This window comes from Poecile atricapillus, chromosome 2 (genome assembly GCF_030490865.1).
Source record: "Poecile atricapillus isolate bPoeAtr1 chromosome 2, bPoeAtr1.hap1, whole genome shotgun sequence".
Lineage (NCBI taxonomy): Eukaryota > Metazoa > Chordata > Aves > Passeriformes > Paridae > Poecile > Poecile atricapillus.
Window position 1 is genome coordinate 25,962,001 of NC_081250.1, and position 26,534 is coordinate 25,988,534.

At 37.2% G+C, this 26,534-nt stretch overlaps 1 protein-coding gene across 4 annotated transcripts in view; it reads left to right on the plus strand.

Annotated features, from left to right (window-relative positions):
- The window catches only part of GLCCI1 (glucocorticoid induced 1), a 54,162-nt gene that overhangs the window by 4,514 nt on the left and 23,114 nt on the right, over nt 1–26,534 (plus strand). For all 4 annotated transcript variants that reach the window (XM_058832192.1, XM_058832194.1, XM_058832195.1 and 1 more), the window contains exons 2-3: nt 15,120–15,271; nt 23,135–23,221. In XM_058832192.1, the coding sequence (XP_058688175.1) occupies nt 15,120–15,271; nt 23,135–23,221 (239 nt within the window). The remainder of the gene's footprint in view (nt 1–15,119; nt 15,272–23,134; nt 23,222–26,534) is intronic.

The following is a 26,534-nucleotide window of genomic DNA, read 5'->3' on the forward strand; positions in this document are numbered from 1 at the left end:
GATTTGTTCAGTGTTAACCCTGGTGATACTGTAATATTATGCTCCTATATTTTTCTAACTTTCACTTAGACATTTTATAGTATAAAGTTTTTTCTATTCCATTTCCAAATTTTAAAGACAAACATTAGTTTTAAGGACATATGAAAAATACTGTAATCAATTTGGCTGTTAAAGGTGCCCCGTGTCTTTTACTTCCCAAAATAACTCCTGAAGACTTGCCAGTGTAAGTGAGAGAAAGAAGTTGCAAAAGATGCAAAACAACTGCATAACTCAGTTCAGTGTAAGAAGTACATATATCTGCTTTAGGCTAGTGGAATGAGGAGTGGAGTAAAACAAACAGTATTGTTGACCTCTAGACTTGCAAGGGATATCAATATTAAAAAAACACCCAAAATTTGTACTTCAAAAGGTAGAACTATTTTAATATCCTGGATTCAAACCATCCAATATTTTGGCATCATAAGCATTTATACCAGAGATCAAGAGGATCTTTCCTTTATTTCTAGCAAATGTAGGTAAGGAAGTAATTTTTGTGACGCTTCCTATTTCCTGATCCCTTAATAATAGCAGTATTCCCATAATTGTATGGTCAAAACAGTTTTGCTCCAGCTTTGTCCCTCTCTCTTCCCAAAATAGCTTTCATTGGAATATAATATGATGACATAAAAGACCCTGGCTAAATTTGTTCCAGTTGTCCTGAGCTCAGAGTTTTTAGTTACATGTTTTAACATGACTGTAAATAAGAATGGTGTATTAGATGTCTTTAATGAATAATGCTTTATAAAACAAATTAATTGAGCTTCTTTCAGGTGTTAAACTACAGGAGGGAAAAATAGGAAGGTATCTTCTCTGTTCAACTTGAATAATATTGTAGCAAGGCTTTAGCTCTGAAGACAGAACCTCCCTATTGGATGGAAAAAAAAACAGCTTAAGAAGTATATGATTTTACCTGTTTTAAATCACTACTTGACCTTTAATTCTTATTCTTTGTACATAGGCAAGTATTAGTGTGTTACATACAGCCAAAGTGAAGTTACTTGCCAACATCTGTGTATAGTAAAATAGTAACAAATACTGACATTTGGTTTCTGAAATTCGTGGTTCCTGTGTTTTGTTGTTTTCATTCCCATGGTGGTGGGGTGAATGGAGGTTCTTAAAATGTATTTAAAAATGCAGGGAGGGTAGATCAATGGAGTGTATCTTAGAATCTTATAAAAAGGGCAGTGTTCACCAGGTCTAGACTGCTATATTGCAAAAATTCACAATAGAAAGCCAGTTATTTTTAAAATGGGTTGTGTGTTGCTACTCTATATCATTATGAAAAAAATAATAAAAATAACCGATGCAGTAATTCTGAAGTTTTAGTTAAGTCTTGACTTGAAAGCAGTAGTTGTAACAATGCAAAACGGATTGGAAATAGAATATATGCTCCTCAGTGTTTCAGTTTAAGTGAATATATGAAATACATTTTAATAGCAGTTAATTAGTTATCTTAATCTGAAGAAGAAAATATTTTTTTTAACCTTCAGTGAAAAATGAAAGTTCCTGTTTAAATCAGGAGACAGTTACATCAGTAGAGAACAGTGTTGCCAGCACTTGACAAAATAGGTAGTTCTTCATGGATTTCACATATGTGCTTGGGAAGTTGTTAAAATAGTAGAGTTTACACATCAACTAGCATTTTTAAATAAGTATCTTTTATTGATGAAAAAAATGAGCCTGTATTAAACATACATAACTGGAAAATTTTTCTTGAGAATTTAACTGTTAATGATCATCATCTTGCTTTAGTGTTAGTATTTAAATACATGTTTATGTTAGTCTTTCAGTGCGGTCTCCCATGTAAATCTGTAGTGCTTAAACAATGGCTTAAGGCATTTTCAGGCAAGTAAAATGTTATTTACATCTCGTCATTAGAAGGGATACATCACAGCAACTTGTCAGCCTGAGATTATGCCCTTTTCCTTTGTGTCACCATTTTTAATGTTTGGGTAATTGCAAAATGAAGAGCATTGGAGATCAGGGTGAAGGAAAATGTTTGTACTTAATAATCTAATTCTGAGTAATGATTTTGAATGTGTATTCACTTCCCAAAATTAGATAGTCGTTCAGTTATGCTTTATTTTTTTCCCCATCTGATTTGACTCCGAAGCTCATCACTATACACATTACTATACAACTATACATTACTATACAAATAGTTTTGGAGATTAAATGCTAAAGTGTAGAAATAGTACTGAAATGGATCAGAGAGTTCTGCAGCGAGCATACCACACAGGTACCATGACACAGTATCATGACACAGTGTGTTATAGCAATCCTTTGGAATGGCGAGTCGGGCTCTGGTTCTTACCTTTCTGAAGCTGAGATCCTATCCATGGAAGCCCTCATCCATGGTTGAAACTGAAAAACATGCGCTCTCAGGAACTCTTCCCAGCTGTGTGAGTCTGGGCTTAGGACCAGAGCTGTTCTGTTACATGGCCCCCTTGGATTGTCTGGTGATAACTTTGTTCAGACAATGTCTCCTGTTAGTAGGACAGAGGAAGGCATGTAGCTCCTGGAAGTCTGGCTTGGAAGGAAACACAGCCAGACCAAGGATGGTTGTGTTGGGGAGTGCCCTCTCAGCCTGCTGTCTCAGGCCTTGTAATACAATGATGATTATGATGATAATAATAATAATAATGTTTTGCATTGTAATACCATAATAATGTTTCTGCCCTGGATGTCTTCATTTCACTTCTCCTCCTTTAGTATATGCACTTCCTAGCTGCTGCTGCTGATTCTTGCCAAATTATTCACCCTGTTAGATTAGTTTTCTCTGACAGGGAGAAAAAACACCCAGAAGGTGTGAGTGTCTACACTCAAGCAGTAACAGTTTTCTGCACAAAAAAATTGTAAATGGGAGATTAACCTAAACAGTTGGTGTTAGGTCAGTGAAGATGGTTGTGATTAGAGGTTTTAATTTTTTGTAATAGTAGATTTCTTAATTAGCTTTCCATATTTGATGTTGTTGCTTTGCAGATTGTATATACTTCCCAGTAGGTCATAAAATGTTACGGGCTTGAGTTTTTAAACCTTAGTGCAAGGTACTGTATGGTTAGACCACCTTATTAAGTGTTGCATATGCCCCAGTGATAAATGATGCTGCTGGTGTTGGTATTTCTAAGGACTTGACTTCCACTGTTGCTGGTGTTAAGTTGAGAAATAGCTGCTTGCAGTGGATATTCTCAAATACAAATGAGTGATAACAGCATTAGTTCTTATATGCCTTTTGTTTTGCACAACTTGAAACTAGTTTTACCCAAACTATGCATTGTTTCCTCTTTAGGAAGAAAGTGTCTCATGTTTTGCTCATAAGAGCAGTAGATAGTCGTCATGATTTTTGAATAATGTAGTATCTTCTCTAGAATATTTTCTTCTCAATCTGCTGTGAGATAATCTAAACAAGAATAATGATTTAAGTGTCTCTTTCCTTGAACAGTACAAGTTACCTGTTTGAAGAAGGCTACCTTCAGCCTACTTTCCTATGCTCTTGCCACCAGGCATTAAGCAGTATTGTAAATGTGCTTCTGAATTTCAGGAGTTAACACTTATTTCTATCAGGTCATGGCAAGATGACTGGCATTCATACTTGAATTTGAAACTAATTTCTGTAGCTAAATTAATTTTTATATTATAAGTATTAATCTGTTTTTTAGAAATGTTTTCTGTAACAGTAATTACTCAGTTGTGAGACAATTAAATGTATGGCAATGTGGGTATGCTTATATTATGTGCCTTTGAATCTCAGGTGTTTTGCTGTACAGTGCCTATTCTGGAGTTCTGAAAGAAATAATTAGTAAAGGTTGGCTAGCTGGTTTACCTGGGTAGCTGCATTTTTTAAAAGTCTTCATGGTTAGGAAAAAAACCCAAAGATTTTAATGTCAGTCCTTAGGCCACAGTACCAAAAAAAGTTCAGAACTCTAATAATTGTTTTACATTTGTCAGCATTTGGAAACCAAGCTATCATTCAGAAATAATGTGTTCTTACCAGGAGACAAGTTTTGGCTATTCAGTGTTCAATTACTAGCTAATTCAATTAATTGCAGTCTGTGGAAATTACCCTGTAAATATAAACCCCACTTCAAGTTGTCATGCAGTCAGAGGTTGGCTATTGGGGAGCAGATTTGCAGGTATAAAATCCCAGGTTTGTGAGCATATAGTTCTCAGGGTTAACAGTGCAATTGCTTTTCTTAGATGAAGTGCTGTACCCATGCTGGATCAGAAATGTTGCTGGATAAATCTTGAAAATTTTGCACTGTGTTCCCGTAACTCAGGCTACAGAGACAGCATGTAGGAACCAGCTTTACAAGAGCTATAAATTTCTGCAGGTATTTAACACGATCTCAGTACCACTCCTTTTGCACACCATGGCATAGCTCCCTAGCCCAGTAGGACTAGAAGATGGTGGTGACTATAGTAGGTATCAGAATGGTGCTGTCTGTGCTCTGGGAAGGTTTGGTGAGGGTCACATATGGAATCAAATTCAGTGCTGAGTGTCAGCTAGTTGTTCTTTCTGGAGTCTAGAGCCCTGGAAAGTACATTATGAAAACCAAGTGGCTTTGCAGCACTGACTCTGAACTAGATGTTACACCTCCATATTCAGCATATATTATTCTAAATCTTTGTTACATTTGATATCTTAACTTTCTGCTTTTCAAAGCAATGAAGATTTGAGCTGCTCATTGAAAGTTAAACCCAGATTTACACTGAGTGTCCCGGAACAGACTTTGACCAGTGCGACTCTAAAAATACCAGCTAACTGCTGAAGAATGCAGAATGAGACTTAGGTTTACATAGTAGTTGGGAAGCTGCCAGGTTAAAGGAGAAGCTGTCTTCACAGAAGCAAGTTTCTGTTCAAGGTCTTAAAATCTTCATTCTTAACTGATAGCTGTGTTTGCTTAATTGTGGCAATTGATAGTGGAATACCACACTTCCTTTCTCTCATACTCCAATTCCTCTGCTATTTCACCGTGAGTGGCTCCTTTGTTGTACCTGATACCCTGCCTGGAATAATCATCTTTGCAATGTTTTCTTCACCTACAAAGAAACCATAAAATACTTTTGAAATACTTGCTGTTCTTTTCAAAGGGAGCAGGGAAAAGGCCTAATCTGGAAGAGAAAAATTTCTCATGGGCAAAAATGTAATTAACTCATGTATGTTTAAAAGTAATGTGTATTTGAGAAATACCTATACAAGGAAGAGACTGGAGACACATACTCAAATGTAGGATATTGTCCACATGGAAGATCCATATAAACTTCGGGTGTTGCTGTAGAAAGAGAGGGTCATGGTTTCAGAACAATTTGTTTAGCAAAGTGTGCAGTTCATATATTATTTAAAATATTTTGTAAAACTGTTATATAGATCTACCTTAATTTCTTCCAAAGAAGGAACCAGGCTATTTAGATGCTTGGAGACTCATGATTTTGTTTAGAAGTGTGTATAGCCTTTAATATAAAGGATGCAGGGAGATCTTTTGACAGCAAGGTTTATAGTAGAAACTTAGACTTGCCACATTGAAGGTAGGAATTACCAACTGTAACAACTCAAAATTTGGGAGAAGCAGAAAAAATGGGTGTGCTGGTGCTGCACATAAAATAAATATTAGATCTAACCTTTGTTTAGTCATGCAAATTTGCATGCATATACAACAAAAAAAATCCTATATAGAGGTTTGTTTAAAATTTGTGAATTTGGAGTAAAGTAGCTTGAAAATTTGACTAAACAGGGTTTCTCTGCCTTGAATACAATCTGTTTTAATAAAAAATGTTAATAGTATTGGAGTCTTTCAGATGTCAGAAAAGTTCAAGGATGTCATCTACTTGCATGGACACACTTACCTTGAAAAGGCTGCTTGGAATAATCAGAGAGCCTGCAAGAAACAGCAGGAAGAACTGAGGAAAGAATGTCATGTTACCAATCAAAACGTGGACCTTAGCTGAGAATTGTTAAAACATGAACAGACTTGGACTTTGTATGCTTCAAGACAGATAATAGAAACATGGAGATTGAAAAATGAGGAAAAAGTTGTAACCATTTGTTATGAAGAAAAAAAGATCTGAAACTGTTTGGCTAGCATGTATGGTTTCAAAGTCAGCTCCAAGGAGTAGTAGCTACAGTCTCAGAGGAAATAACAGAGATATTTATTCAATACTTTGCACTCACCAGAAAAAAGTCTTAAGAAATCACTTTCCATAAGGATGGTGATTTTTAACCCAGAAAGATGAAAAAAACCTGAAATTGCAAGGGACAAGGATAATTTGGAATTAGGAATTACCAAGACTGTGATAAATACAGGTTGCATATTTCAGTAAAGTCCATTTAGAGATCTCCATTGCAGGATTCTAGAAATGCCTACTCTGAAGTTGATGCCTTCAGATTTCTGAGGCAGTCTTGTTAGTAGGAGTGACATCATTTGAGAATAGAAACCTCCTGAGTATAGCAGGTACATCATCATCAATGCTGATGTTTAAAACATGTTGTGTGCAGCTCTAGAGTACAGAGAGCTATTGGTGAAACTTTTGAAGAATTTTGAAGGGATGGTGGAAACCAGGGAGAGATGTTAAAGTGCAAAATGAGCTTTCCAAGTGGTGTCATGCTAACCTGGTTGTTTTGATGAGAAAACTGTTCTCCTAGATGGGAAGTAGATCTTATCTGTTTAGGCAAATTTTGAAATTAGGGTGATGAAACCATTGATGAATATTGAGAGGTTTAATTGGCAGACAGGAAGATTATGCAAAAAGAGTTTAAGAACCATGGGAATTGAAATAATAAGTTAAAAAAATTAGATTTAAAGGTAAAAAGTGGAAGTTAACGTATGTGGGGTTGTACTTGATGAGAGTATCTTTTCCTCAAAGGAGGAGAATCTACTTTGAAAATTCTGTAGGGTGGAGTTGGATGATGGTGAGATCTCTAAACTGCCAACATGAAGTAACTAAAGAACTTGTGGGCACAGGTCTGGTCTTAAACGAAGAGCAGTCAGCCACACAGGGGCTGCTGAGGCATTAAATGGTGTACTGCACACCCTTTTGGTGCTCCTCAGTTCAAGAACGGTAAAGTCAAACTGGAGCTGACTCAGAGAAGGACTCACAGGTTAGGAGTTTAACTGTGTGATGCTAGAAGAAATGTGAATTAAAATACAGTTGCGTTGTCAGAATCCAGGTGAGCAAGGCAGGGAATGAGCGGGTGGATTGGTTTGAGAGTGTAAATATTTATATATTAAACTGTAAGAAGACTTGAAACCATCAGGACAGAAGAAGTTTCTGGGTGATTTTTCCAGTAGGAATTGTGAGGACAAATACCTGCTGTAAGATGGACTGTACTCTGTTTTGAAGTGATCATGTGTTGTGTCAGTGATAGCTGCGAAGTGGGCTCCAAATTTAGGAAGTTGTTTCTAGGCCTTTGTTTCTATGTCTTAACTGATAATAAAAAGATAATATATTTAATCATCAAAGTTGAGCACTTTCATTTAGGCAATCAATTTTAATCTGGTTTTTCATTTCTATTTTTCATTTTTTTTTCCAGAAAAATATATTGTTCTTGTTCAGTGTAATTTGCTCTAGCTAGGAGAATGCTTTCTATCTCTAATAATCGGTGATCATTATGATGGCATTGTATAGCTTCTATGCATTGATTACAGCTCTTTGTGTACTTTGATTATGAAAATGGTGAGTTGTGCCTTCTGATTTGTTTTACTCATTATTATGTCCAGCTGCATTTTGATGGAAAAAAGAATTAAAGGTTTATAAAACCTTCACTTTCTATATCTTATACACATCTTATAACAACAACAAAAAAATCCATTCAAATCATCAAGTTTATTTGAAAAAAATGTTCTTCAATTACTGAATCAACTCTGTGTGTTTATAATGACCTTCAGTATTTTAATTATTAATATACTGGAAGAAAAAATAGCACCCCAAGCTTTAGTGCTGTTCTTGGTTCCCAGTTTGGTTCCCAATATTGGATACATAGAATAGATGATTCAGCAGATCTAAATTAATGAACTAAAAGGAGGGACATTCACTGTATCTGCTGAAGTACCCAGCAGTTAGTAGATGGTTGTTTCAGTGCTTTTTCCCAAGCACTTAGCTGCTGAGCTCAAATCAAATTTGTCTTAACTTTATAGTACAAACACTTTTTAGATACTTCATTAAATGATACTAAGTTTAGGTATTTGTGTATTATTTAAATTTGAAGTAATACTCTTAAAAAAAAAATATCCTAAAAGCATGAAATACATAAAAACCTGAAAGGTTTGGAATTTGGGTTTTTTTACCTACTTGTCATCCTGCTAGAAGAGTGCAAGTGTGTAGGTTACATATGTTGAACAAAGCAGGCTTTTGTGACATTAAATCCTTCAGGTCCTATACATGCCAGCAGTAATCCTCGTTAGAAGAATAGTTTAGTTTTAGCGGGCTGAAACTTTCTGCCATATGGTTTGTTTACTTTTCTTTTGGAGATTAGAGCGTTCTTTCTGTGTTTGATCTCTAAGGATAATGTTGATTTTAAACAGGGGAGTTTTGCTGTGAACAAAATCTGACTTCTGAAAGATATTCATAGTCACATTTTACTTGACCTGTGGTTGGGGGGAATAAGGGATATGAGGCAGAGACCTTACAGAGACATGCATAGGCAACTAGAACTTTCAGCCAACTGTAGATGCAGTGAAAAACGCCTACAAATTCATCCATGTGTTCAACTTCCTCTGGTATCCATACTAGCCTTGCCACTGTGCCTTCCTGTGTGGTTAGGTGAGCAGAGCTGTACGTCCTTGAGAGTTGTGCATGAAACCTCTGTTATGGAAGGAAATGCCTTAACCTATGGGTTGGACGGTGACTTAGCGAAGATCTCTTCCCTTTCTAGATGACTTAGTCATAGCTATAAAAGATAACTTAATATAGTTGATTCCTAAATCCCTTACTGTGGGACAGTGTGTGTACAGTTTTCCTTTGATGGAACAAGCTGGTTTTGTTTTATGTTGTTTTCCCAGTATAGGTGATGTCCTATCTTGATAGACTTCTGCTTCTTGCAGTTCAGTCTGAATTCTCATAAACATTGTCAAACACTTGTCAAAACCAAATCTGCCCTGACTACCAGGCTCTAAAATGATCTGTGTGGAAGACTGGCTCCCCCTTTTTTTTGTTTTTTCTTTTTCCTCCCTGAGGAATTCTGGATGTGGAAAGCGCATGGACGTGGACCTCTGAGAAGATCTTTGCTCTCAAGAAGTAGCCTGGTTTCTGCTTGTTCAGTTTTGGTTGTTGAAGCCTTGGTTAGATTATGGTGCTGCTCTGTGCTGACCTTTTTTTCCCCCTTCAATTAAGATAGTGAGAGGAAATTAGAGTGGATTGTGTCTCTCTTTAGAATAGTAACTTCAGAATGTCATCCCTCTTCATTTTTAGTCATTCTCTCTCTTGATTTCTAAAGATAGAAACTGGGGAATAATTTCTGAAGTTGATACAACCGAACCAAAACCAGTGTGGTGCACATAGTGAAAACACATTTTAGGGAGCTGAATGTGAAGTACTTTAGAGATGTATCAGAAAGTTACTTTAAAAGACTGTCTCTTCTTATATTCTCTTAGAATTATCATTTTGGTAGCAAAACACTGTACTGCCTTTTAAATGTTTGAAAACACTAGTATTTTGTTATGTTTTAAGCTATTAAAGAGATTAGGCTATTTAATTTGAAATTATGAAGGAAAAGTGTGGTAATTTAATGGTTTTTCTTTTCAATTACATAAAAGGGTGCTGTGGGTTTTTTTAAGATCCTACTTAAAATCCTATTTTTTGTTATTTTGTATGAGCAGTACATGGCGAACAGCATGCTCTTTGTTGCTCTGCACCTTTCTGAACTATTAATGCAGTCATGCAGCCAGTTAACAGATTGGGTCAGAAACAAGTCTGTCAGTCACTGGCAACTGGAAAATGTCTTCTGAGCCAATAGATCTCTTTGCTTCTCTGGAGTAAAACTTCAGGGGACCCCAAATCCCTTGTTAATCTTTTTCATGAGAGATTTTGGCTCCAATTACAAGAGAAAAGCCTTCTTGAGAATGAAGATTGAAATATTTTTTTAGAGTGGCCTCTAAATCCCCATTATTCAGTCTTTTTTCTGGCAAAGTCATAGAGACAAGTTCTGCAAATTAAACGCGCACCAGTTTGACCGTCTACCTACATAATCAGAGCAGGAAAGACTAATCAGATACACATTCAGGTATCAGTACAGTGTCATTATATACTTGCTTAAAAAGCAAACAAAAAATAAAAAAAACCCTCCCTTGACCAGACTCTTCAGAGACGGAGTCCTCTTGAATCTAGAAGTCTGCTTTTTTGGTACTCAGGCAGTCACTGTCCAAAGTAAGCAAGAGAGAAGGTATCCCTTTTTTATGCTTTTACAAGGTGTAACAGGAGAGACGACTTTTAAGTAGGTGGAGGACAGTCATCAGTAGCTGCTGTGGGAAATGTGACCTAAGTGATGTCAGGCCATCATTCTTATGGGTCACTGTGGGCCACCATTCCTTCAGCTTTCCATTTCTAGTTTTTGATCCTAGACTGCATTCCCACATAATTCATTATTTAAGAACCATTCACACTATCAGTTCTGCATCTCATTGGGTTGGTAGATTGTTGTAAATTTGCTGTCATATCTGGTAGGAACGTCCTAGAAATATTTGATGCTATTTTATGGTGGTATATGCAGTCTCTGAATATCCTTTGGGCCAGACTGCTTGAACTCTGACTTTGTGGCTCTTGAAAATAGCTTTAAGCAGACGAGGATATCCATCAGAGGGAGTCTTCCCAAGAGTATTTTTGGAGAAAATGCTTTTGGAGTTGGTATTTATTTCCTAGATAAAATCTGAAATTCTTCAGGAATGGATGAGTCCTAAGCTTGGGACTCATTTCACTAGTAGCTTGTGACCAAAAGGTTGTGCAGGGTGCTAGCAACTAAACTAGAAAGAAATGACATCTCATAGAAAGTTATTGTGGAATTTAGTACTGATATTTCGTGGTGTCTCGAGTTACTAGTTTAAGAAGAACTGTAGAGAAAAGAAATCAAGAATGTTGTCTAATCGTTTGAAAGGACAGTGTGATGATTAGCTGACATCAATAGTGAGGTGACAATACTCCTAGTTTTGGAGAACAATAAATTTTATTTTTATTTCATGTTTTTAAGTCATTTTGAGAGGAGTTGGTGCTGTCTGACATTCTTAGGATAATTTAAATCCTTCAAAATCAGTTATATCTATTCAAGTACGTGAATGGGAAAGTTCTGCCCAAATTTTAACTGGATTTGCTAACTGTTGAAAGAAACATGGGAAGAGAAGATGGATAGATGAGCTCTGGTGGATTGAGCTAAACCAGTTTTTTTAGTGTTACAAATGCTAGCTGGCAGTCTTGCTGTTCTGTTGCAGGTGATTTTCCTCACTGCACATGTGGTACAAAGCTATTTAAGCTAAAAATTGACTGTGAACATGGCTTTCATATTATGTGCAGGTTAGCTGCCTCTATCCTAGATGGGAAGGCAAGGTCTTCATTTTAGAGCTGCAGCAGATGGTTTTATTTGAGCCCCATGTCCCTTTCAAAAGAGCTGTTGTGTTAGGCTCTTGCTGTCAGAGAAAAAACTGTCAGAAAAAAACCCTTTTTCAGTCAGTCTAGGTGGTATAACTGGAATTCTCTTTGCTCTCAATGCAGCATGCAGAATCGTGATTTCATGCAGGTTATTTTAGTTGCTTCCTGCTGGGAGGTATGATCATGCCGAATTTTGCCAGCTGTAGTATTCAGGTGGACCTTTGTGACATTTTGTGTAACATTTGTAAGTAGAATGGTATAGCAATTTGTCCTAAATACATGCCATTAAAACTTGTGGCACATTTTAAATAACACATAAAATCACAGTATATTCTGAGTTGGAAGGGACTCACAAGGATCATTGAGTCCCACTCTTAAGAGAAGAGCCAATACATGCATCAAACCCACAACCTGGGCGTTATTATCGTCATGCTCAACCAAGCCAATCTCAGTGGTCATGAGGTATCTTGCCTTGCTGCAAGCATATGGCTTGCTTTTCTAATTTCTAGATAACTTCCTCAGGTAATGTTACACTGCTTATATGCTGTGATCTTAACTTTGCTTATTCTGGAGGTAGAGCTGAGTTTCATGTGAGATGTCTTGCTTGTCACTGACTAAGACAACAGAATCCTTTGATTTAGCACTGCAGTAAAATCCATTCCTACTCGCAGAGGATAGTGTCAGATGAGTTTTAGTCTGGAACTTGGATAAAATCAGTCTATAATTTTAGAGATTTCGTAATATTGTTGAAGCCTTTCTGAATGCTGAAGTCTGACGGCTATCTTCAGGAGCTGTTTAAGCACTTCAGGTATTTTGATTCTCAGAGAAAACTGGAGCATGAGGTTACCAGCCAGTGAAAGTGATTTGGGCTGGGGAAGGATATTCATGATAGTAGCATCAATATCTCATTGATAATGAAAATTTGGGAAGAAGTGTTATATAGTAGCTCCCTAGAGTAGTGGGAATCCAGACATATAATGAAGTGAGAAAAGCAAGAAATAAACCCTGAGACCAGTTCTGATATTTGGAAAACTACTTAAACTGATCTGATCTGCCACTGTTGGGGTCCAGTCCAGTGATGCTCTCCAGGGCATCCCATCATGTCTGAGTACATTACTGTACATTACTTTGTCAAATGCTAATTTGCAGAAGTTCCTTCAAATGTCGTGCTTATGGAGCCCTTCTCCTTCATTTTCTATTATGTAATAATGCGTCATAAAAGATGAGGAGCCAAAACTGTTATTGAACAGACCACAGGGCTGCTACTGTTCTAGCACTCCTGGTGGTTTTTGCCCCTTATGTTGTGCCAATTCTGCCATAATGGGGAAAACTCTCTGTTTATGACTTGATGGGGTTGCACTTTAGTTTTCATTATGTTTAATTCAGTGAATTATTTTGCCAAGTGGATTCACACATCTGTGCATGCCATCTCAACGGAGATGGAAGGAGCGCAGATATGGTGGAATAGGGATGACATTAAATCCATCTCAAAAGAGATGGAAGGAGCACAGCGGTGAAATAGGGATGACATTAAATTAGTGTTAACTTGAATTGGTTTATGTAGTTGAGAAGTTGTTTGTTTCCTGTAATTCAGAGAAACATTGATGAATGTGATTTGGAAACCACATCTTGGACTTTTTCTTCTCTCATCTTTAAAGCTTGACAGTGTCTTGCAGTCCACTTCCAAGATGCCTATGGAAAAACAGAACTAGTAATTTTTGGTGGTGTTTGTTTCTCTTCAGCTTTAATGGCATTATTTCAGTTACTAATGTTGGGATTTCTGTTGCCTTTCCTCTAGGTGTAGAACAAGTTACAAACCTTAGCTAATTGTCTGGTTGTATATATTTTGTTGTGTTATTTGGGCTTGTGTTTTCTTGGGATTAGTCATTACTTCCTCATCTTCAAACACTGTCTTGAGCATTGCTTCTGACTTGTTTTAAAAGGTGTTTTTTGAGGAACTTCCAAAACTTGGGTGGAGAGAGGAGCATAGTGCCATAGCATGACAGGGAAGGTTGGAGGAATTCTTTGTGGCTATTTACCCATGAGGTATACTTGTGTTTCAATGCAAATGTAAACACTAGTTTAATTTTTTAAATTTGTCATCTCTATTTTGGATTTCAGACTTCTTTACTTTTAATAGTTCAAGGATCTTTCTTAAAATGCAGATTTGTCACAATTGGAATCCTATAAGGATGGATCTGTTTGAATTAGTAGGGATTTGATTTATAGATATGGCAGTGAAAATAATTATAGTATGAAAGGCAGCATGATCTATTATGTCATGTCCAATTCACAGCATTATTTAGGACTCTTCACCTAAAATGGGTAGCTAATGCAGTGTTTCAGCAGGTCTATATTTGTCTAAAACGGTCTGTTTTATCATTATTGTCTTCATATATCATACTATTGTATTAGTGCAAGCTATAGCCTAATTGTGCTGAATGCTATAAATCACATTGATGATGGACTCTGCCATTAGAGATCCATCAGTTCTAGGTGATACACAAATAGAAAATACTTGTGGAGGCCAGTGGCCATGTTTGGACTCGGAAGTCTGCCACCAAGTCTGCTCTCACATTCTGAGCAGTGTGTAGGCTTTAGGTGGGTCAGATCAGTGCATAGCACATGACTAACTTGGAAGTTATCTCATTTGTGAATTCCTTTTAGTAGGGATGAGTGAAACAGGCAGTAGCTGCCATGTAGGGCTTAGGTTGGCTAATGTGAAGTCTAGAAAATGAGTATATGAAGTAATTTTGCCTAAAGAACAAAGCAAAGACAATCCAGAGAGCATGCTGTAAAACCCTTCTTTCCCACATCAACCTTGTGAATCACCCTGCACTTTGCTCTCCAAATGAAATGCAAGAAAAAGTGTTCCATGATCTGGGTCTATGGTGAGAGAAGTACAGGGAGGAGTTAAGGACTGCAGGCACAGTGATGAATGAAAGCAAACAAGGCAGGTGCTCTGGCCAGAGTCGCACTCTCAGCTTGCTAAGGCCTGCAGTGGGATCTTGTAAATAACATTAAATTGATTTAAATTATGAAATAATATGGAAAAGAGAATAAAGTGGATATGTGTCCTCTTAACAACCACAATTTATTCCATGATTTGTATTTTAGTATTTAGAAGGCTAAGCAAGCTGACTTAAAACGTGCTATGCTGTATTTTCTATTTCTGCATGTCTGACTTCCCTGAGTTGCATCATCACTGTATTTAAATTTGATTGATGTTTTTTGCTGATGAAAATACATAGCATAAGTAGCCCAGCTCTTTGCAGATATGAATACCTGGAGCATTGAGGTTTTTGTAACTGTTAAATTTTCCCTTTTCTATTTGTTTTTCTCTTTTGTCTTACGTATTTGCTTTGATGTGATGGCATTCTTTTCAGCTTGGCATTTAGACAAAACATATTTCTGATATGTTCTTGCCATTATGTGTCATAGCTAGCTTTTAACATTTCACGTCAAATTTAGCCTGACTTTTTTGTTGATTTTGTTCTGGTTTTCTACAGTGGACAGGCCAAAATCCCAGCAAATCAGAACTTCTGGTACCATAAGGCGAACTTCTTCTTTGGACACAATAACAGGACCTTACCTCACAGGACAGTGGCCACGTGATCCCCATGTACACTACCCTTCATGTATGAAAGATAAATCTACTCAGGTAAAAGCTGTAAAACAAGACAACAAAGATGTTTCATATAATTCATGTCTACTCAATTTAATTCTGAACAAATGTGGATTCACTTTATTATATATGGAACCCTGAACTAAGTTACAGTAGTTTTTTTTTAATTGGTGCTAATGCAGTAACGTGGTATGCAACGATAATATTTTTATGCTTTTAGAAAACAGTTGTTAAAAATAATTTTCTCATTGTGGGCAGATATATTGAGGCTAAATGAGCAGATATCAATCTCAGCCTTTTATCTGGTTTATTTTGAAGCTGCTATATGCAAAATTGTGCTGTTATTTAAGAAAAAGAGTCTGTATAGCAGTAGCTAACAAACTAAAGATTTTGCTAAATCATTGTAATAAATCTGTCAGTTTCAAAAAACTCTGTGTGTAGGGCTGAGGGAAGGCCACTGAGATTATTCATGGCCTGATACTCTTGTGATAGCCTTAGATTCTCTTGAGGGGTCTGTCCTTAGCAGGACCCTCTGGCAGATAGGCTGCTGGGGCATTCTACTGCTCCACTGCTCTGACTAGAAAGGTGAATGTTCTTTCTTGCCTGCTTCCTCTTTGTGCTGGAACTTGTTGCCCACAAAGATGATCATTGTCAAACAGATTAAAAATACATAATTGTATGTATTGTACCCCTCCCCAGTTATTATCAAAGGAGCTGTATTCTTGTTTTTCTCAGTAGTGATTTTGGGGTCTGGAATAAGCCATCTGAGTTTGTCTTCCAATCTGAATTGGAAACTAGAAGAAACTAGCTTTCTTCAGTTAGATTTTCAAACTAACAGGCCATGTAGGTTTGGTTGTTAAATCAGTTGCTTATCTCTTGTGCCATGATTCTGATCCATAGTTATCATGGGTCTTGAAATAGATTCTATGATTATAGTCTTCTGTGTAATACTGAGTTTTTCAGGACAAGTTAGAATGTACATAGAAGTTTCCTCATCTCTAAAATATGGTGTCATGCAACACAGGAAGCCCTTTGATGGGGTAAAGATAAGCACAGAATGCTTAGAGAATTAAAAAAAAAGGATCTGTATGTTTCAGGAGTCTTAATGAATTTGAGAAACTGATGATTAAAACGTTCCAAGAAAATTTTTAGAAGCTGTAATGAGGACCCTTTGGAAAAGGCTGTCTTCATATCCTGCTTATTTTGAAATGAGACAGTTTTAGCCAAAAAACAGCAGTCATATTTACTGTCACAAAAGATCTACCTAAAAAGCCCTTAAGCCTGGATTCATTTTCAAGATGCCTTCCTTTCACAATTCTATGACTTAAAAGTATTTGTGTTTTGAAAGCATAATTTCCATTCAGGAGATTTTCAGTAGCATGCTTTGTAGTTACTGTATTTCCTAACCACTCTCTCAAAACACATATCCATATCAATCTTTACAAATACCCTTATGAATAGAAAATTTAGAGTATTTAAACATTCACAAACAAAGCTTTTAACTAGTTACAGAAAAGATAAACAAACTATTCTATAAATATTTGAGCTTCAAGTATTTGGCAGTAAAATTGCTTTCCTAGTGAGCTCAAATAAGTGTTCAGGTTATGTGAATGTTTGGCTGCCTCCCTTTGCCTCATTCAGAAACTAAAAGTGGAGTTTTACCTTTTCAGCATAATCAAGTATAAAAGATAGGAAAAGCACACTGTTGTCATTCCAAAATGAAGTATTATTTCAAAGGGGTAGGAGCAGGGAGATCTGAAGGTTTGCATTTGTGGATATCTTCCAGCAAGGAATTCTATTAGCTGTCTTTTTATTCAAATGGTGCCAGACTCAAACATTTATCAGTGCTTAAGTTGAGTCAGTACTTGGGACTATGAATATGTAAAATGGAACAAGTGTATTGATATGCACAGGGATTTCCAGTTGGAGGGCTTTTTTTGTTTGGTGGTTTTTGTTTGTTTTTTACTCCCAAATAAAATGCTCACTAGGAAGGCTTGTCATATGTTTTGGTGTGTGTCTGGGATTTTGTTGTTTGAGCTCTGTGTAGTTTGAAGTATATCTCATTTCAAGAACTAAGGATGAGTTCCAAGTTGTTGATAGGATTCATGCATAGCAAATTAAGTTAAATAAAAAGAAGTTAATGAAAATCAATAAACGATTTTTCTGTATGAGCATGTTTCATTGGAGAAAAAATTATCTCTCATTTTGCTTCTAAATTCCTGAACAATGCTGTCAGCATAACTTACATTGTAGGTGGAATAATTATTTCTCTTTCAAGGGTATATTTTGTTCCTAATTAAATGTTAATCTAAAATCCAAATTTTGTGCTGTTTGGTTAAGGTGGTGATTATGGCTGTTCCAAGTTTCTTAGAATTCTTGTTTTTAAAAAAAGAGAGTTTCTCGTCTTCATGGTGGTCAGATGAACCTTTAATGAGCTTTATTCCAAGTCCTTGTTTCCACTTAAATTCTTTCAACTTGTATATAATACTCGTGAACAAAATGTTTCTTCATAATAATAGAAGGGAGGGAGCAGAATTTTGTTTGGTTTAGTTTCTCTCGTGTCTTGGAGAATAGGAACTACAGTTCTTACTTCTGTGTGCCTCTTACTTACCCCAAGTATTTTGTCTGAAAATGTAGAAGAGAACTGAGGTGGTTGTGTGCTTTTGGAAAAATATACTGTAACACTGCATTGTGGTATTTCCACAATTCAGTGTTTCTCAGAATTCTGTATGTATGTTTGTGTGTGTATGTGTGCATATGCATACAACTAGCTGATCTTTAAGGAGCAGCACGTTTTGGATAATCAGAGGTATACAATTTTATTTAGTAGTGTTTTAAGTATTTCAGAAATGCAGGTAAATTTCCTATTATAGGAAGTTACTTTGTGATCCCCTTCCTGAGTTCATCCATTGTCCTGCTTTCCTCTCCTCATCTGAACTTTTCATTAAGGCCATTTAAAACTCAATATAACTTCTTTCCCCATTTTTTCTGTCTCTTGGGAGCACTGAGGGAACAATTTTGTACACCACTTCTTGATGCTTCATCATTTAAGTCTTTCCTCCTTCATAGTGTAAAGAACAACTCAATGTTGAAAAGGCCGTGTCTAACCTTGGAATCTTCAGAAACATTTGGAGGATGATTATCAGAGCTGATAAATATAATTATTTTGCAGTAGCTAAGTAATATAAAAGATTTTTATAAAACTAAAAAGGAGAGATTAAAAAGAAACATGATGTTGATTTCATAACGCAAGTATTGCCAGTTAGTTTGTCATGTAGTCTTTGTCAATCTAAATAATACAAAGAAACGAACAAATGGCCTAGTGGCATTTTTATTATCCAGTGATTTCCAACTGATAACTCAGACATATCCAGCTATATTGGAATCCAGTTTTTCTCATTGTATGTAGAATTAGGTATGGAACAAATGCAACTGAAGAAAGTTTGCCAAATGCCTTTCAGAATTTTTATTTCTCTCTAACCTAGAGAATAATGCAGAGTTTCTAGGCTGTGTTTTTCTTATAGGTAGGTTAAGGCTTTAACATAGCTAGCTCTCATTAGACACTTTGGTTTTTTTTTTCTTCTGGGTAGATTTTTTTTGTGTAAAATTAACAGTCATAAACAAAGAGGCTCAATTCCATGAAGGTTTTTTTGGGTTTTTTTTGGTGTGTTAGTTGTAATTGATTTTATGGGATATTTTAGTGATGTATATTGTCAGAAAGGACAGGGAATATGATATGTGTCATAGTGAGAATTTGTCATTCTAACTTTACTTAACCTGTCTGATGTTTAAGAGTCATCATCTATAGTGACTTCTATAGTTGACTTCTAACTCCTTAAAGTTTCTAGATGGCCTTTGAATGCTTTAGAAATACCTGAAAACCCATCAGTTTTTATCTTCTAGTGCTGCCATTGGTTTCTTTTGAATGTGGAAATTCTTCAAAAGCTCATTGCTTCCCCTGTAGATCGTAGACATAATGTAGATGTTCCAGAATGCATGCCGGATGTAGTAATTAGAGTGAAGGGCTGGCAACAAATGGGAGATATTTAAGGTAATACAGTCTTATTTTAGATTTAAGTAGGTTGGTATGCTATGCAGTCATACTGATCTAAGTGGAAAAAATATAGCTGTATGTCCCTGGCATGGATGGAAAAGCAAGTCTGGATTACCAAACGTGTTGGAAAAAGTGCTGATCTCTACAAGGCTGGGTAAGTTAGAACTATGGCAATTGTGATTTATGTGAAGACTGAAGAAGGCAAACAGATGTTGCATTCTGAGCGTGTCCTATCCCATGTGTCAGCTGAAATGGACCACAAACCTTAACATCTTGAAAACAAGGGATCCATGTCTTGCAGGTGCAGCATTATGTAATGATTTCAAGGATCTCCCCCTAAAATCTTAGTTTCTTAATATGGCCTTGCAGGACTAATCCTTCTTCATGAAGTTCAGTACATCACTTGTGCGATGCTCTGAAATGTTACCAGCTTCAGAGATAGTGCCTGATGTCTCTTACTGTGAGAGGTACTCTTTCTCTCTGACTTGAAGCACAGCAACTGTGATTTTGTTTGTGTTTCAGAAATTTTTCTTCTAATACAATTCTGAATTACGTTCTGGCTTTGATATTATTTTCTTTCATATGTTTAACACTTCAGAAGTGCATTTTCAGCTTCAAATGAAGGCTTCCATTGATAAGCCTGTTTTGTGGAAGTTGTAAATAAGATGAGAAAACAATTTCCATGAAATGTGACAGCTTGTGGGTGCTACACACCCCCATCTTATTTGTGATCTAAATGACAGCATTTAAGTGAGATATGAGGTCTTCATACATAAGCTAAACTTAGAAAAGGAGAATTTCCACTTGAATGCAACAGGTGTGGGGCACTTCTGTTTGTTTTTTAAAAGCTTTTGCTTGAATACATGACAATACATAACACTGACATTACAAACCCCAAATTATCCTTCATATAATGTGGATTTCAACATATTGCAAGCAGCAATTTTCAAAGTTTGAAGAAGACTACCTTGCAATAATATTCTACTAATTGCTTGTGCTGTATTATTTTTATAAAGCTTTTTCTTTTTAAAGTTTGCCTCTAAATAGCACATAAATATAACACTTGACTTCAGTACTGTGCTAGGAACATCATGAAATGTTTGCAATCTAATACTGCAGGTAAAACTGGAGATCACTAATAGTCTGCCCACTGTATACTGTGTATGTATGCTTTGCAGGGTTGTATCTTGACTTAGCTTACCAGGGGCTGAAAGCATCCATGTAGTCCTTGTCTTAATGGAGATACTATTTGAGTGATAGAATGTAAAAGCATTCTTGAACAAGTACAAAATTTAGTATTAAGTGAATAGATATTTTCTGATTTTTATTTTTGATTTCTGAGTAAATCCTCTGCACTATAAGGATTCTCACATCTCTCTCCTAAGAGCCACTGGTGTTGTTGATGAAGGTCTTCAGGGGTTGATCTTGGTTTGCGTTTTGTCCTTGCTATCTGGATCAGTATCTGTGTTTATTAAAAATACAGCCAGGCTTGTGTGTTCTACATATTTGTTTTGTTTTTTAACAGTGTACTTCTCTTTATTGAGACAGTCACTTTGAGTTTTTAGATTATTGATACCTTTTCAGTTTATTAAGCTGTAGTTGAAAGGATATGAGCTTATAGTGATTCCTGGTATACCCTTCTGCACTACAGGTAAGTGTTTAAGCCCCCAAACTGCCTGGTTCTGCTCCATCCTGGTGTTCCCCAAATTGTGGAGCAGTGCTGTATTCAGAAGACACTGTTGTTGTGTGGGGGTATGGTTCCAGCTGTACTTGGGATACAGTAAAATATTGTGAGAGCAATTTGAATTCCAAAGTAAATTGTAACAGATTGTGAAAGCCTATGATTTTGAAAAAGTAAATAATTTTCCCCATATTCACTAGTTCAGTAGAAATCTGCAAACCGTTTCAATGTTTTTAAAAAACCCAATATTTAAACCCAACAGAAGGTCTTCCACACAAATTTCAGGGAGATGGTAAGTACCCAGTCTGCAAAACCAAGTAATTATTTAGAAGGTGGCTCTGTTAAAATGCAGAGCAAGCAGATGCACAGACACAGATAGCACATGCATGTGGCAGAGTCTCTGCTTTGGACCAGGAGAGTTAAGTGCTTCCTGGCTGAGGAACTGCCTTGTCTTTCAGGTAGTTTCAAGTAGCTGTTTTAATTTTTTACATTTTGATTTTATTCTTTTTTTTCATAACCACGTTATCTTCTGGTTTCTTCTCCAGACCCAAACAGAAGGGGGTGTTACATGACAGAGTCATGTAATAAATACACAGAACTGTTAGCTTTTCACGTAAGGACTTATTTTTTCTTTTCTGGGGACATGCAGGAAAAACTTCAAGACTAATTTTTTTCCATTTTGCTTTCTAGTCACCCACACAGCTTGCTGGGCCTTGGGTTGAGGCATTACTGGTGGTGTAAAAATAACAGAAAAAGCCCCACCAAAACCATGGAAAGTGCAGGGCTGGCAGAAAACACAAGAGTGTTATGTAGGCCTGTGCATACAGAATACATTAAATATTAGCACTGATGAGTTATGTGCTGGGCTGTAGGCTCTATAATACCACGGCAGTGTGGTGGTTATGAAGGTGCAGCCCGTGCTCTGAAGTTACAGTTCTGAGCTTGATAGTACTGTGGCTGGCCTGGAGTGACCTGGCCCTGGGGGCTGCTCCCAGCTCCCTTTGCAGGGCAGTGGGGAGCTGTTGGTGTTGGTTTGATGGTGCACTCCAGAGAGGTGCCCAGCCTCCTTCCTGAGCCAGACAAGCAGTCTCCATTATCCATGTGGCTACTACAAAAGCTTCTAGATCCTAGATAGAAGCAAGAGTGAGGAAAGCTGTGGAGGAGGAGGATTTCAACACATGAGAACAAGTCCCACAGGCATGTGGATCCCAGATCCTCTTTGTCCTATGGGCTGGGGTTTTGTCTCCCTAGAAGAAGTATCGGCAGTGGTCCCCTCCCTTAGAAACCACAATTGTTGTTTTCAGTGATACAGTTTTATTTCTTGTGTACTTAACTCTGAAGGATTCAGCTAATACTAGTAGGAGCTGTTGGGGGGAAAAAAACCCCAACATAAACAGATTTATATTTATGTGCATATAGCACTGAGTTTTATATTGTTCTTATCCCAAACTCTTCCTGAATTTTAGGTGTTTCCATTGTTCCTGTGACTCTCTTGTTCAGGAATTTTGGTGGATAACCTCAATTTTCATAATAGCCTTGTGGCAAATAAGCATAGTAGTTGAGAGTTTGGGCTTTCTAATGCTTCTCAGTCTTTGGGGTTTCATTTTAGCTCCTACATCTAAGGACAGTCCCCAGACTTCAAGGCTTTGAGATATGGCTGGAAAAGGCCTGCCTGTCGCTGTGCTGCTCATGTAAGTTGGTCCCAAAAATAATAAAAGGTGTATCAAGCTCTTATCAAGTCACAGTTAGCAAGAGGGGATTGGTTCTGTGGTCCAGTGGTCGAAGATGACAGGTAGGAGAAGTGAATCTTGGCTTGAGTTTGTTTCACACTTTTTTTTAAATGTGTGGTTTTCTAAACTGTCCACTAAGTGAAATGTAGGCACGGATGCCAAACCACAGGTGGGAGCAGCCAGGTAAGGTTTTTTGTCAGACTTCTGAATTCTTCTTCAGTTAATGTGCATTGTTCTCATCCTTTGTAAATGCAAGTTTACAAAACTTTTTCTATATTTCTTTTTATTTATTGAGATTATTAGTGCTGCATATCAGATTCTGAAATTTATTCACATAACTCTGACACTGCCTAAAGAGTAAAGCAGTAATTTTTCCAAAGTTTTTCTTACCTGGAGAATTCAGTACAGTGTATTTTCTTTTTTTTCCCTTTTAGACACCCAGCTGTTGGGCTGAGGAGGGAGCAGAAAAGAGATCACATCAGCGCTCAGCATCATGGGGAAGTGCTGATCAGCTGAAAGAGGTGAGAAGTTTTGCACAGTGGAGCCTTTCAAGTTTTGATAAGGCCAAGGCATTTTTTAAACCCTATCTGGAGTCCAGGAAACTGCACCCTTTCCCTCTCCTCTTTTGCTTTTGAAACAGGTTTTACCCCCAATCGAAGAGTTGTTTGAAGAGTGATTGTTATTTTATGCTTGTTGGACTTCCTCCCTGCATGCTGTGAAGTATTGGTTGTGAAAGAGTGGCCAGAGCAAGCACTGAGGAACCTTGTTGCTTGCTTTCTGTTCAGTGTTATCTTAGTTAGCTTTGTGACCTTTAATTTTGCTCTCCTGGAAAAGGCAAAATGTCACTATTGCTATGCTATGTTCACATATTCTTGCTTAGAAATTTTGTTCAAATTTTAGGTTGGAGATGTACAGGACACCACTTCCACAAAAAAAGTGTTGATACAGTAATGGTATGAGTACTTGAAATGCTATTTAATAATAAATATTTTGCTGTGGACTACAATTGCGACTAGAGAGAACCTACAAAAAGTAGATTTGCATCACAAGAAAGTAGATACAGTAAAATGGTCTCCAGGTCAGTTGAAATGACAGTATCTCAGTTTTTGTCCCAGTGCCTTCCATTTTGTCCAGAGTTCGAGTAACTAAATCTGTCCAGAACCTAATAGGAGGCTACATTTGGCCTCATGCCCCTGTCAGGAAGGGTGTATCCTCTCTTCAAGAACTGCACTTTTCTTTTTAGGAAATGAATCTTGCAGCATGTTCCCATGAGGTGGAACTTTTCCCTCATACTTTGGGCTTTTTGCATATTCTTTCCTGACTACCTGTTGAATAGAGCATTCAAAAATGAGAAGGAATGTATAGGTTATCTGAGGAGAAGTTAAAAGGAAGTATTCTTCTTCTGGACAGCCATTGATAGAGTAATAGTCAGAAAGAGTGATGCAAGTTTGACTATAAATTCTAATTAATTATTATTCAAATTTTAAAATCACATTTGACATACAGAATAATCTTGCAGTCCATTGGTGGCAATAGCCTCAATTTTAAAGATGAGGTCCTGGGCCAAAGGGAGGTTGATCAAAAGAGGATTTCCTGTTCCCATCTCACCACGTACATCTTGGGAAACCTTGATATATTGGTACATAGGCCTTCAGTTGTCTGGGTGGCTTCACCTGCAGCTGTGAGGAAGCATTCAGAATTGCAGATTAAGTGACCAGAAATTAGTGCAGAAGGAGTTTTGTCTGAGAAGTTTTGGCTTAAACCGTACCTACCAGCACGAAAAAATTAGAATACAGACAGGAGTGAAATCTTTTTTTCTAGCATAATGTTTCCTTACTTTTACTGGGAGACTATCCTTCATATTCTGGCAGTTTCCTATCAGTTTGTGCAGCAAGCAGCTCTTCTTCACCACAGGCCTGTGTCTGTCAGTGATAGGGAACCCTTCAGCATGTAAGCAAGTCTCTGCCATTTGATAACAGTCATCCATTGTGCTGGGTTGCCACCCTCTTGGTGTACTGACCACAAGAGAAAGATAAGAAATGTGTGGCCAATGTGTTTCACAGTTCCTTTTTCTGATAAAATGCATTAATGGACAAAATAGGTTCTGTGGAAGAGAGTTGTTTCTATCCAAACTTTGCAATGGTTGCTCACCCCAAAACCTACCCTTGCCTTCAGTGTACAGTTCTTCACCTTCCTCTGATTTTCTTTCGTGTGGGTTGGGTCTGCTTAGTTATTCAGGAATAATAAAACCATCAGGTAATGTTAGCAACTCTGGACAGGCTTCTCAGTTATTTCCTCTTGCCCATGCTGCAAACTCCTGACATTACCCCCTCCTTGATGATATCCTGGGAAAGAGTATGCTTTAGTCACTCTAATATTCAGCCCAATGGCTGTTTCTGGCAGCCCTGCTCACTGTACACCCAGCAATATCTTAATTTTTCAGTGACAGGTCCCGTGCCCACATCTCTTGTTTGGGGTTCTGTTCTCCATCCTCTGCAGAGCACAGCTGCACTGGAAACACTACTCATTGGGAAGTTATGGGCTATTCAGAGGTTCTGTTTTCCTCCTGTAGGTAAGGGAGATCACCCTCCAGGTCTTTATGGACACTACACTTGCTCCAAATGTCCAGTTACTCAGGCCAGTTTTCTTACCGTTTCTAGTTCCTTGGGTTCATAACCCATGTCATTCTGCATGCATCATCCAGCTACTATTCATCTACTCTATTTGAGCTCTTATGCTCTTAACTTCTAGCTCCTGTCAGTTCTGGCTTTCCATTGTTTGGCTTCTGTTTTATCCCTTTCTTTTTCCTTTCCCTCACGTGTCAGCCTGTATGGTGGGTGTTAAGTGTTTGTTCAATACCAACAGTATCTGTACACTCCGTTTCTTTGTGCCACAGTAATCTGCACTTCCTGGAAGGAGAAATTCCCTAGGGTGGTTCTATTCAAACTGTAAAGCCCACAAGAGACAGAATTGTTAACAAATGCAGCTGCCAGTTCCAGATATCTTTCTTGAACATATGCAAACTGAAATTTTTGCCAAAGCTTCACCAAATGTAAAGATTCTTCCAAGGGACTAGAGGAGCACATTTTCAGCATAAAGGACCCTCAGGCAAATGTTTGGCTTTTTCATCCATAACGGTGGAAAACAGAACCATGCAGGTAAAAAGCTTAAAGTAATGTGCTTTGGCACTTAAAATGGTAAAATCTCTTCCACCTCACTTTTAAAATCACATCATTTTAAATCACATTCTTAAACAGCCCTAACACTTTTACTGAAGTCTCTGATGGGCAGGAGATAGAAGAGCAGCATGTTGCATGGTAGACATTTGACAAAGCTATGGGCAGCTGAAAGAGCTTAAGTAGTGGAAGTAAAAATGCCACCTTTCCCTGGGCAACTGCATATGTTATGTGTAATGTAGGTAACATTATTCTTAGAATTTTGAATTGTTTCCCATAGCATTCAACCATAAACAAGTAGATAGCTGTTTGCAGTTTTCCTGACTTGTTTTAGCAATTTGGATTCATGTTTTCTCGCTTCAGAACTTAATGGAATGATCTCTAGCTTTTTTTTTTTTTTAATATGTTGGTAGTGTAAACTATCTAAACACTTGTGCAGTAGTTACTGGTTTTGATAAAAAAAGATTGTGTGTTTAAGTTTAAAAAATATTTTTTTCCTTGGCTAATTTGAGTACTGTTAAAATTAAATAAGTTGATTTCATATAGCTGGTAGCTCTTTTTTAAAGATCTACATTGTAAAAAGTAAAAGTGAATGTGTGGTTTTAACATCCCAAGCAAGCAAATGAATTCAGAGTTACCACTTACAGAAAGGATTTCA